We start from the raw sequence: 10,559 nt of genomic DNA on the forward strand, positions 1-10,559 counted from the left end.
TTAATGATTTTCAGTCCACTTGATTTATCTAATACTATTGAGAGAGGGGTATTGACATCTTCAGCTATACTTATGGACTTGTCTACATTTCCCTTGCAGTTCTATAACTTTTTGCTTCATGTATTTTTAAGCTGTTATTAGATGTATAACTCCTTAGAATTGTTACCTCCCTCCATGAATTGACCCTTTTACCATTACCAGGGATGAAGAAAATAATTTCATAATATTCTTTGCTGTGTAATCTATTTTGATTAAAATAGCCATTCCAGCTTTGAATTGTGTTATGATATATCTTTTTCCATCCTTCTGCTTTTAACCTATTTGTGTCTTTATGTTTAAAATGTGTTTCTTGTAGGCAATATATAGTTGGGGCTTGCTTTTTAATACACTTTGACATTCTCTGTCTTTTATTTGGGGAGTTTAGACCATTTACATTTAATATGATTATTGCTATATCAGATAGGTTTAAATCTGACACCTTGCTACTTGTTTTCTTTAGTGGTTGCTTTAGGGTTTATAATGGACATTTTTAGCGTATCACAGTCTGCTTTCAAGTGATATTATTAAACCACCAGATAGAATGTAAGAACTTTAAAATAGTATACTTCCATTTCTCCCCTCCAGTCTTTATACTATTATTGGCATATACTTTACTTCTAGATAGGCTATAAATCTCATACTATGCTGTTAAATATTTTTATTCAAACAGTTAATTATCTTTTAAAGACATTTAGATAGTAAGAAAAAGATCTTATATACTTATCCAGAGTTACCATTCCTGGCGTTCTTCATTCCTTTGTTTAGATCAATATTTCCATCTGGTATCATTTTCCTTCTGCCTAAAGGATTTCCTGTTTCCTGTAGTGCAGATCTGCTGGTGATTAATTCTTTCAGATTTTGTATATCTGGAAACTCTTTTAGGCTAAATTGCAGCAGGATCTGTAGGGCTTACTCAGTTTTTTTTCTGTTTCTTAGGGATCACTGTCCTTTGTTGCCCAGTGCCCAAATGTTTTGAAAACCATTATTTCATACATTTTATCTGTTTTGTTGTTGTTTCAGGCAGGAGGGTAAATCTGGCCCTTGTTATCTCATCTTGGAAGCTGAAGTTCTAGCCAAGAATTAGAGAAAAGAAATAAAATTATAGGGGCAAGACTTTTCAGAATTGGCAAATAGCGAGCATGTGTCGAGAGGGAAGTGTATTTTCACCCAGAAGCTGGGATTTCTTAGATGCATGAAAATGCCTCTGTACAAACAAGCAGTTAATTAGCAAGTAAAAATGCTTTTGGAAGCTTCTGGATGGGACATATCAAATCTGAAATGGTTACAATCATCTTTGAGGACTTTCCTTCGAATCCTGGTCCAGGCCCTCATGGTTCAGGGGCTTTGAGTCTGTTAACCTGGTCATGAGTGGGGCCAGAGCCGGCATGGCAGAAACAGCAGCAGGTGTGAAATGGCTTCTAGAAGGAAAAGCCAGGAAGAGGCCCAGGTTGGAGTTGAAGAAAAGGTTTTTAAAAAGTTGCAGAGCGCTTTCCCCCATACTTTCAGAATCGAGGTGCTCTTTAATTCTTCTATTTGGAAGGCTGTCTTGTTCACAAAGCAGCTAAGTATAGTAGGGAGCCTCATCCCACAAATTAGGTCCCCTGGTTGATTATTGTGGTCCTTTTCTATACTGTGTAAATTCAAACAGTTGTTTTCATCTGGCAGTTTTGAGCAGACAGCATCCTGTATCTGTTTGCCTACACAGGATGTGAGTCAGTTAAGAAAAGAGAGAAAGTGAGGTACAGTGTGTCTTAGTCTGCTCAGGCTGCCCTGATGACAAAATGCCATAGACCGGGTTGCTTAAACAACAGAAATTTATTTTCTCACAGTTCTGGAGGCTGGAAAACCCAAGATCACAGTTCCAGCAGGGTTTGGTTTCTGATGAGAGCTCTCTTTCTGGCTTGCAGACAGCCACCTACTTGTGTGTCCTCACATGGCCTTTCTTTAACAGGTGTGGTGAATAGAGATCTCTTTCTCTCTCTCCCTTTTCTTATAAGGCCACCAATCCTGTTGAATTAGGAACCCACCCATATGACCTCATTTACCTCCTGAAAACCCTATCCAGATATCATCACATTGGCCATTAGACTTCGACATGGGAACTTGGGGGTGGGGGTGGGGAGGCCACAGACATTCAGTCCCTAACAGGGTGCATGGGATTCAGCAGCAGCCTAGGTACCTGTGTAACATGTGTGACGTGGGTCTTTTATCAGCCTCTCATTTCTGGGTACATTGTGTCTGTACCCCCCAGGCCCTGGTAGTAGCCCCTCTAGTCCGTACCTCCAAACCAAAAGCTTTCAAAATTGGATTTGGAATCCAGCATTTTGTTGAAATGAATAGAAGTGCTGGATGTACCTTACTGAACAGATTCCATGGGACAAGGGGCAGATCTCCTGATAGACTTCGTATTGCTTGTCTCCAGGTTCTTCTTTGTGGTCCGGTTGGTCCAAAGCTGCATGAACTTCTTGATGACAATGTGTTTGTTCCACCAGAGTCACTGCAGGAAGTGGATGAGTTCCACCTCATTTTAGAGTATCAGGCAGGTAAGAGGAAATGAGTAAGTAATGGTGTAAACCTGGCTAGAGGGCTGTGTGTTGTCAGATGGGGGTATCACTGTGCTAGAAATTCATCTTTGTAAATTGGCAGGATCCTGTTCTTGCCTTACCAAAAGCTTCCTGGCCCCTGGTTCTGCTGAGTTGGTACTGACCATTGTCTCAAGGGAGAGTGATGTAGAGTATTACAGCACTGAAGAAAATTCCCAGGTCTGCAAATGTAATTGATCTGAACCCAAGAGATATCAGGCTGTAGGAAAGCAAGCATCTTGAATAAAAATGAAAATGTGTTAAACGCATATATATAAAGTTTTTCTTTATTACTAAGAGGAAAGAAGGGCAGGTAGAATCTGCTGAGCTCTGTGCTGGGTTCTGTCCTAGGCCTTTCTGGCCAGCCGTTCCAAGCTGCTTAGGGTTAATACCAGGCCTCTGGCAAACTTCCTTTGAAGCATTTTATTTTCCCTTGGGTGTGTAAGTGGAAGTGTTTTGTATGTAACAACACATATTATTTCCCATTACATAATGTTCCAATGTTTGTAACTCCAAATCCACCCCATCCCACCCTACCTCCCCCCAGTAGATTTTATGTGTCATACAGACTACAGATCTGATTTCTGAGAGAATCCTAAATACCTGAACGTATTCTAATTTTGTTTATTTGATCCCGTATATTTTCCCTGCTCAGAACTCAGACTCTTGAATTTCTGATTCAACACATTTTTAATTCACGTTAAAGATTCAAGCATCTAAACAGACTAATTGGTACCTTAAAGCAGTACTTGCTTAATATGCATCAGTGAACTGCTTCCAAGTCAGACGATTAAGAGAACCTCACCTACTAGAGTAATTGACTTTAATATAAGATACAAAATATAGTGTATCTTAAAAATTATGCCTTCCGCCAAGTACAAAAAGAAAATAATTGTTTCTTGTTTCTGGTTCTCTTTGGGGTGCTTACTAGAATGAGGGAGTTAAGAAGGGCAGGGTCAGAAAATTACAGACAAGATGTTGGAGTGGGCAGTTCCCATTTGCACAGTTTTTGAGTTTCTCTCAGTGGGAAATCAGAATGATGGCTCTTACTGCCTGAAGGTAGTGGTATGGAGTGAGCTGCTCAAATGAAAGGCGTGAGCAAGTCTGTTGACTGGAAGGATCTAGAAGAGCTGAAGATATGCCTTTGAGGCGCTGCTGCTGCTGCCAGTTCCAGATTCATCTCACATCCGCTCTGTTGGCGCTCACATCATGAACTTGGGACCTTTCTGGTCCCTGTGCCTGTCATTTTCCCTGGTGACTACAGAGTAGAGAGACTAGTTTCTTCACCAAGACTTTGCGGTTGTATTTGACAGCTGTGCCTTGTATGTGGTTCAGAAGACAGCACAGCTTATCTCGAAAGGAGATTGTCTCCATCCTTGGGTTTACAAGCTTCCCATTTCAGTTTTTCTTTCCTATGCCTTATTTCTTAGTACAAAGCAGTGGCCTTCCACTCAACTTTATGTAAAGTTACATTTTCATTGGCCCCTGGAGGAAACCTAGTCTAGCAGCCCTCAGGTCATCTCTCTTAACAGAAATCCATCCCCTGCTTCTCTCTAAATGAATAAATTCCCAGAGGGGATTTGTCAACTTTTTTTCCCTTCTCTCCTACCAGACCTTTCCAGAGAAGCTTATTTTCAGGCTTTGGGCTGGGGATCCAGTGAGTCACTGCATAGGTTTTGCTGACTTACTGACTGAAGGGCAAGATCATAAATTGAGAGAAGGGGTCACTTAAGGGAATAAATTCAAAGCTTGGTGAGAAAAGAGGGGCGTTGAATATTATTACGGGCTCACCCTGTCTGCGTTTCAATCATTTTGCTTTTTGGGCCACTCCGTCAGTCAGTCCTGCGTCCTGTGGAAGCTGCCAGCTAACAGCTCTCCACATCCCTCCTTGTCTTTTTGCCTTGCGGAAGCCTGTTTATTTTTGCCTGTCTCACTTTTTCCCTGAGCAGGTTAATTTGTTTTGAATGCCATGTGGCTCTTCTCTCCTAGGTTAAGTTAGATAGTGCTTATTCACAGTTTCACTCTGAGTAGCAGTTCCAGGTCTCTACTCGTGGAGAACACTCATGTTGTGTGTTTTTCCCATTGTACAGCGTCTTGTTAGTTGGGAAAGTATTCGTTTAGAATTCATACCCGCATCTTTTGTGTCATGGACATTGGAGTCATCGTTCTGTTCTCTTCCTCGTGTGTTCTTTTGCTGATTCAGTCGTGTGGCTATATGCTGGGTACAATATGAAGCAGTAGAAATATAATGATAGAAGAAGACACAGGCCCTACCCTCAGTCCACATTTCCCTACAGGTGGTGGAGTCTTGAATAAATGATTGCACAGTTATGTGCCAAGTCCTATAATAAGGCCCAGTGGTGGCCCAGGGAAGGAGGTACTGTAATCGAGTCTGCTTGGAGGTGGCAGAGTTCGGAAAGGCTTCCTAGGGGAGGCCGTCCCTGCGTTGGGTCTTCAGAAATGAAGCAGAGTTGGAATGCTGCTGTCAGCCGTGTGGATCACCATTGGGTATTTTCTTTAGACAAATAATAAGGCATGGGCCAGGAGTTAAGAAAGGAACGTGGTATTTTAACAAGTATAACCATTGCATCAGGTTTTAGGAAATAGGTGATGTTTTCTTTCCTGTTATACAAATGACCCACGTATGAAATGTTTTTCAGAGGAATGGATTCGGTAAAAGTGAACTCAGAGCAAAGGAAGGATAGGTTTTCCCCACCTTGACACCTGCTCTAGAGTAAGCCCCTCCCCTCCCCCCACGCACACTCTGCAGGGAGGCGGGGCTGCTGCTGTTGGCAGAGGAAGCAGGAAGCAGGGCCCTGACCCTGGGGGGGCACATCAGCCAGCAGCGTGAGGAGACCCTCTGCTGGGGTGGCTGCCGTGGGGAAAAACTTTCTGAAGGAATAGCCAGTAAATGATAAAACCAATGAAAGACTAGGCTTCAGCATATGGGCTTTGATTTTGTAAATGGGACCGGTCCTTTGCGTGGAGGGAGAGCTGTGTAACCCTAGGTCATAAATCCTTGGCCCCCCACCCCGTCTCGGGCAGCGCGCCAGGCTGTGGATGACTGCTCCTCCTGGTGCTCGGGGGACATGGCCTCCAAGGCACTGCCTCAGGCTGAGTTTTGAGATTTTCAAGACTTCAAGGAGAGGAATGTGGGATGCGCGTGGGATGGCACCGAGTGAACTTGGAGAGGCCTCTCCGCCCCCCACTGCCCCCCCCTCCCCTAGGACTCGGGCACTGGCGCACTCCCCTCAAGTGCTTGGCAGCTGTGGGCTCTCAGTTGGTAGTTCCCCACCTGACTGCACATCCGGGTCTCCAGGGGTGGGGCCCTGCCACCTGCACATTAAAAACTAGGTTCCGCTGGAGATGCTTCCTCCCGGCCGCGGTGCTGAGAGGCACCCCTGTAGCTGCACACAGATTCCCAGCTCCTGCCCCCGCCCAAGACCCCACCGGGGAGGGTCTGGCCTCCCTCTGCTTGAATCAGATTAGTGAACGCTGAGTGGGCACTCTGTGCAGGGGACTGTGACTGGGCTGTGGGAATCAGAGACATACAGTGTTGAGGGGGGATGGGGCACAAACCTGCGAAAAGTGAAGTAATGATACAAGTTTGAATACTAGCTAACATAGTAGAAGAGAGGACTCAAAGCAAAGTGATGAATCACCAAACCACGTAAAGGAGAATCTCTGGATCCTCAAAGCAGTGAGAGTACACCTCAGGCTGGAGCAGTTGGCAGCCCTTTCAGGAGGTAGTAACACTTGAACTTAGTCTTTTATTCATTATTCATTATTCCAAAGCAGCTCGCTCACGGGAGGCTAGAGCAGCCAGATACTCTTAGCTTCTGGATCCAGTGCCCAGGAACCACCAGTGGGCGGCAGGGAGGAGGAGGTACAGTCATTCCAGCCTCCTTAGGTCCCAGCTAAATGACAGGTGCTGGGGTGTTACTGTGAGGTGGAAGGTGCTTTGGGAAAGGCAGCATGTCCTACGTTCAGAGACCCGCATGGTGCCCACTGTGCACCAGTGTTTGGAAGTTGTGCTCTGCGACTGGGAGGGACACGGGCATCCTGTGTTTGGACAGGAGAGCTTCCCTGGGACTCGAGGGGAGCTACTTGCCAGCTCCTTGACAAAGGCACACAGCACCCGTGCTGTGTTTTTGTGGGGCTGGGGTTGGGGTTTTGGGTTTGTTTCTTTCTGACCGCCATCCTCCTGGCTGCGGCACCATGCTTCCCTTAGGCCATGGCAGCTGGGGTCCACTCAGCCAGAGGCCAGCCTGCCCAGAGCCAAGGCTCCAGTGAGGCCCCCGCCAGGCCCCGCACAGCTAGGAGACTTAAAGCCTCTTCCTTTTCTTCCCATTGTGTCGACTGGGCTTTTCTAGGGGAGGAGTGGGGCCAGTTAAAAGCTCCCCATGCCAACCGATTCATCTTCTCCCACGACCTCTCCAACGGGGCCATGAATATGCTGGAGGTGTTTGTGTCTAGCCTGGAGGAGTTTCAGCCAGACCTGGTGGTCCTCTCTGGATTGCACATGATGGAGGGACAAAGCAAGGAGTTCCAGAGGAAGAGACTCTTGGAGGTAATAGCACTGTTACGGGATTTCACAGATCGCAGCTAGCGTTTTCCTTCAGATCCCTGCCTCTCTCAGCCCCTGCAGCTTGCGCTGCCTTGCCCTGGGTCCTGGGCTCCCGGGACGTGTCGTGGCAGCCGAGAAGCCTGCCTCCCACTCCAGCGAGGCTCCTCATGGGGTTCTCTCAGGCACGGGCAGCATCTTGAGTAGGACAGATCAGAACATCGTCTTGCCTGAGCCTCTGCTTCCTGTGCTAAGCTGAACGTGGCTGCAGACTGCAGTGTCTGTAGTTTGTGTCCTTTGTGTTTTCTGTATCATCTCATTCACATCAGCTGTGCTGCAGATTCACACAGCAGTTGAAGCGGACTGCTCAGTTGAGGTCCCCAGGAAGAGGCTGGCTGCGTGAACGTTGAGGGGCGGTTCCTTGTGCTCTCTGAGTCCTTAACCCCAGTGCCTCTCTGCAGAGCCTGGTTTTCCCTGTTGGGAAAAGCCTCCCTTGTCCACAGTGTCTGTGGCCGCCCACGTGGCCGGGAGCTTTCATGAGGATGCACTGCCTCTCGGGACCTGTTCCTTCCCTCTTGCCTGACTTCCTTCTGTTTCTGATGGCAGTGCTCTCCTCTTGTCTCTGCAGGTCATGACCTCCATTTCTGACATCCCCACGGGTATTCCAGTTCACCTGGAGCTGGCCAGCATGACCAACAGGGAGCTCATGAGCAGCATTGTGCATCAGGTAACCCACGGGCAGCACGGGGGGTCACTGAGGTGTGGGTGTTGTCTCACTCAGACCTGAGTCCATGAGATCCAAGTCCAGGAGCCAGGACTGTGCTGGAACAGGATCTCCTACTAGATTAGGAATATGGCGGTGTTACTGATGGGCTCTTGGGGCGTGTTTCTCCTTCTGGAATGGGGAAGTTAGAAGTGAATGCCTTTTGCAGCAGAACTCAAAGGAGAAAACTGAAAGCCCAACTTGGGTGCTTTCAGTTGAACTTCAAGAAGTTCAGAGAAAGGAAGTTTGGGGGGGCGCTTCACTCCCTCACCGTCAGGCCCTGAGGTGTTCAGCCTTTCGACAGTAGCAATGATCAGATAAATCCAAGAGTGCGGTGCTTAAGAGCACCGACTTTGGAAACCAGGTTGGAATGCCAGCTTTGCCACTCGCTAGCTTTGTGAACTTAGGCAGGTTAGTTAACCTTTCATTTATTGTTATTTAACCTCTTTAATGGGTACTATATTCATGTGGTTCAAAACTCAAAAAATATTAAAATATATACATGAAGTCTTGCTTCCTCCTGCCCCCTGTATCCACTGTTAGTAACCTCTTTACTAGTTCCACCTGCTCCCTCCAGAGTTATTGTGTACATATATAAGCAAATATGGGAATATAGCCTTATTTTTTCATCCCTTTTTACCCCCAAAGATAGCATAGCATACTGCATACACTGTTGTACACTTTGCTTTTTTTCACTGGATGCGTTTTGGAGCTCTCCTCTTTGTCATCACTTGGTTAGAAGAAGCGTGTGGTACATCCAGTGTCTTTAACTCCAACCAAAGCTGGGCATTTGGCTGTCTGCCCTTTGCTGTCCCGTACAGCGCTTCAGCAAGTAACTTTGTACATGAGTTTATTTTGCCCATGAGCAGGTACATGTGTATGATAAGCTCTCAGAAGTAGAATTGCTAGATTGGGGCACAAAAAGCATTTGTAAGTTTGATATTGCAGAATTCTCGTCCATGAGCACTGTACCAGTTTACTTCCACTAGAATTCTCTACAAGTGCTTGTTTCCTCATATCCTTGCCACTGGAATGTGATTAAAAACATGCTTTCTTACCAATCTGACAGGTAAAAAGTGGTATTTCAGAATAATTTTTTTTAATAGACTACCTTTAGGGCAGTTTTAGGTTCACAGCACAGGTGAGCAGAATGTAGAGCCCCATGTAGCCCCTGCCCTCCACACCCAGAGCCTCCCCCATCAACATCCCCTGCCCCAGAGTAGGGCGTTTGCAACAGTCAGTGAGCCTACATTCACATGTCAACATCACGCAAAGTCCATCGTTTACATTAGGGTTCACTCCTGGTGTTTTTCAGTATCTTTTTTTTTTTTCTTTTTTACCTTTTGGCCACAACTTGCGGCATGTGGGGTCTTTGTTCCCTGACCAGGGATCGAACCTGCACCCCTTGCAGTGGAAACGTGGAGTCTTAACCGCTGGACTGCCAGGGAAGTCCCATTCGGTATAATTTTTATTCTCCTATTTCTCTTTTTGAGGTTATTTTTTTCACTTCTTTAAAAAGCCATTTTTATTTCATTTTCTGTGTAACTGTCTACTTAACCTTTCTAAGCCTCGGTCCCCTTATCTGTAAGATGGAGGCAATCCCTCCTTCCCTCAGAGCATTACAGTAAGAAGTGAATGAAATAGAGCCAGTAGCTCAATGTGTAACAGAACATGCAGTAAACGGAAGTGGTGTTACATTAGCAAAGGGACAGGCCCTTGATTTTTTTTTTTTTTTTTTTTTTTTTTTTGCCACACCGTGCCAGCTTGCAGGATCTTAGTTCCCCAACCAGGGATTGAACCCACGCCCTCGGCAGTGAAAGTGCGGGGTCCTAAACACTGGACCGCCAGGGGATTCCCAGGCCCTTGGTTTTTTAAAAAATATATGTGCGTGCAGACACACCCCTGCATACCCACAGGGCTCATCTCTCTTGCACAAACATTCACCCTATTCAGGTCCCTGGCTCTAAGGAAGGAAGTGCTAAGTAAGAAAGATAGCAAGGTGGACATAGTGGTACCCCTCAAGATAGAAAACCATGGCTCTTGTTTGGTGCCCTTTCACACACAGTGTTATTACTAAATTCAGTCTTCCTAACCCACACCTGCCTAGAAAGCTTAGATCAGACGTGAAGCCACTCTCCTTGCTTCTTGGTGTTGTGTGCGAGGAACCCTTACAACCCTGCCTGTGGGCTTCTCCACTGTACTGGTGTGACACCTGCTGACATTCAGGAACTGAGAGTCAGGCCCCGTCGGTGGTGAGAGCCTCTGCTGTGTGTGCAGAGGCAGAAACTGGGCACCGTGGAAAGAAGTACAGAGCGTACCCCTCTGCCTTTGTATGCCAGCATATGAACAGAAGACTGGCTCTAATACAGAGTTACTGCAACTTTCCAGTTGACCGCAAGTGATGATGAGCGTGGAGATAGAGGTGTAATAGCCAAAATAGGGACCTTGATCGGTCACTTCCCCCCGCAGACTTCAGGAGCAGGGAGTCTTGTGGTAAAGAAGAAAGATGCCGGCCCTACCTGCCTTCCCTGACATTAGTCGTCGGCTGTGTCCTAGGATACTTAGGAGCTAGATGTCCATCAGAAAAAGACCCGCATTTTGTTTTTGTTAG

The 10,559-nt window shown here is 46.3% G+C and overlaps 1 protein-coding gene across 12 annotated transcripts in view; it reads left to right on the forward strand.

The window, feature by feature from the left end:
- Positions 1–10,559, forward strand: part of ADPGK (ADP dependent glucokinase) — a 59,612-nt gene that overhangs the window by 15,187 nt on the left and 33,866 nt on the right. For 9 of the 12 annotated variants that reach the window (XR_016391280.1, XR_016391281.1, XR_016391284.1 and 6 more), the window contains exons 4-7: positions 2,462–2,582; positions 6,995–7,191; positions 7,814–7,912; positions 9,336–9,407. Coding sequence is in view for 3 of the 12 variants with exons in the window: in XM_089904139.1 (XP_089760265.1) it covers positions 2,462–2,582; positions 6,995–7,191; positions 7,814–7,912; positions 9,336–9,407 (489 nt within the window). In the remaining 9 variants the exon portion in view is untranslated. The remainder of the gene's footprint in view (positions 1–2,461; positions 2,583–6,994; positions 7,192–7,813; positions 7,913–9,335; positions 9,408–10,559) is intronic. The other 3 variants (XR_016391289.1, XM_022579966.3, XM_022579967.3) reach the window with 1 other exon arrangement.

This window comes from Delphinapterus leucas, chromosome 2, assembly GCF_059928025.1.
Source record: "Delphinapterus leucas isolate spDelLeu-1000000601 "Yukka" chromosome 2, BTC_Dleu_Yukka2, whole genome shotgun sequence".
Classification (NCBI taxonomy): domain Eukaryota; kingdom Metazoa; phylum Chordata; class Mammalia; order Artiodactyla; family Monodontidae; genus Delphinapterus; species Delphinapterus leucas.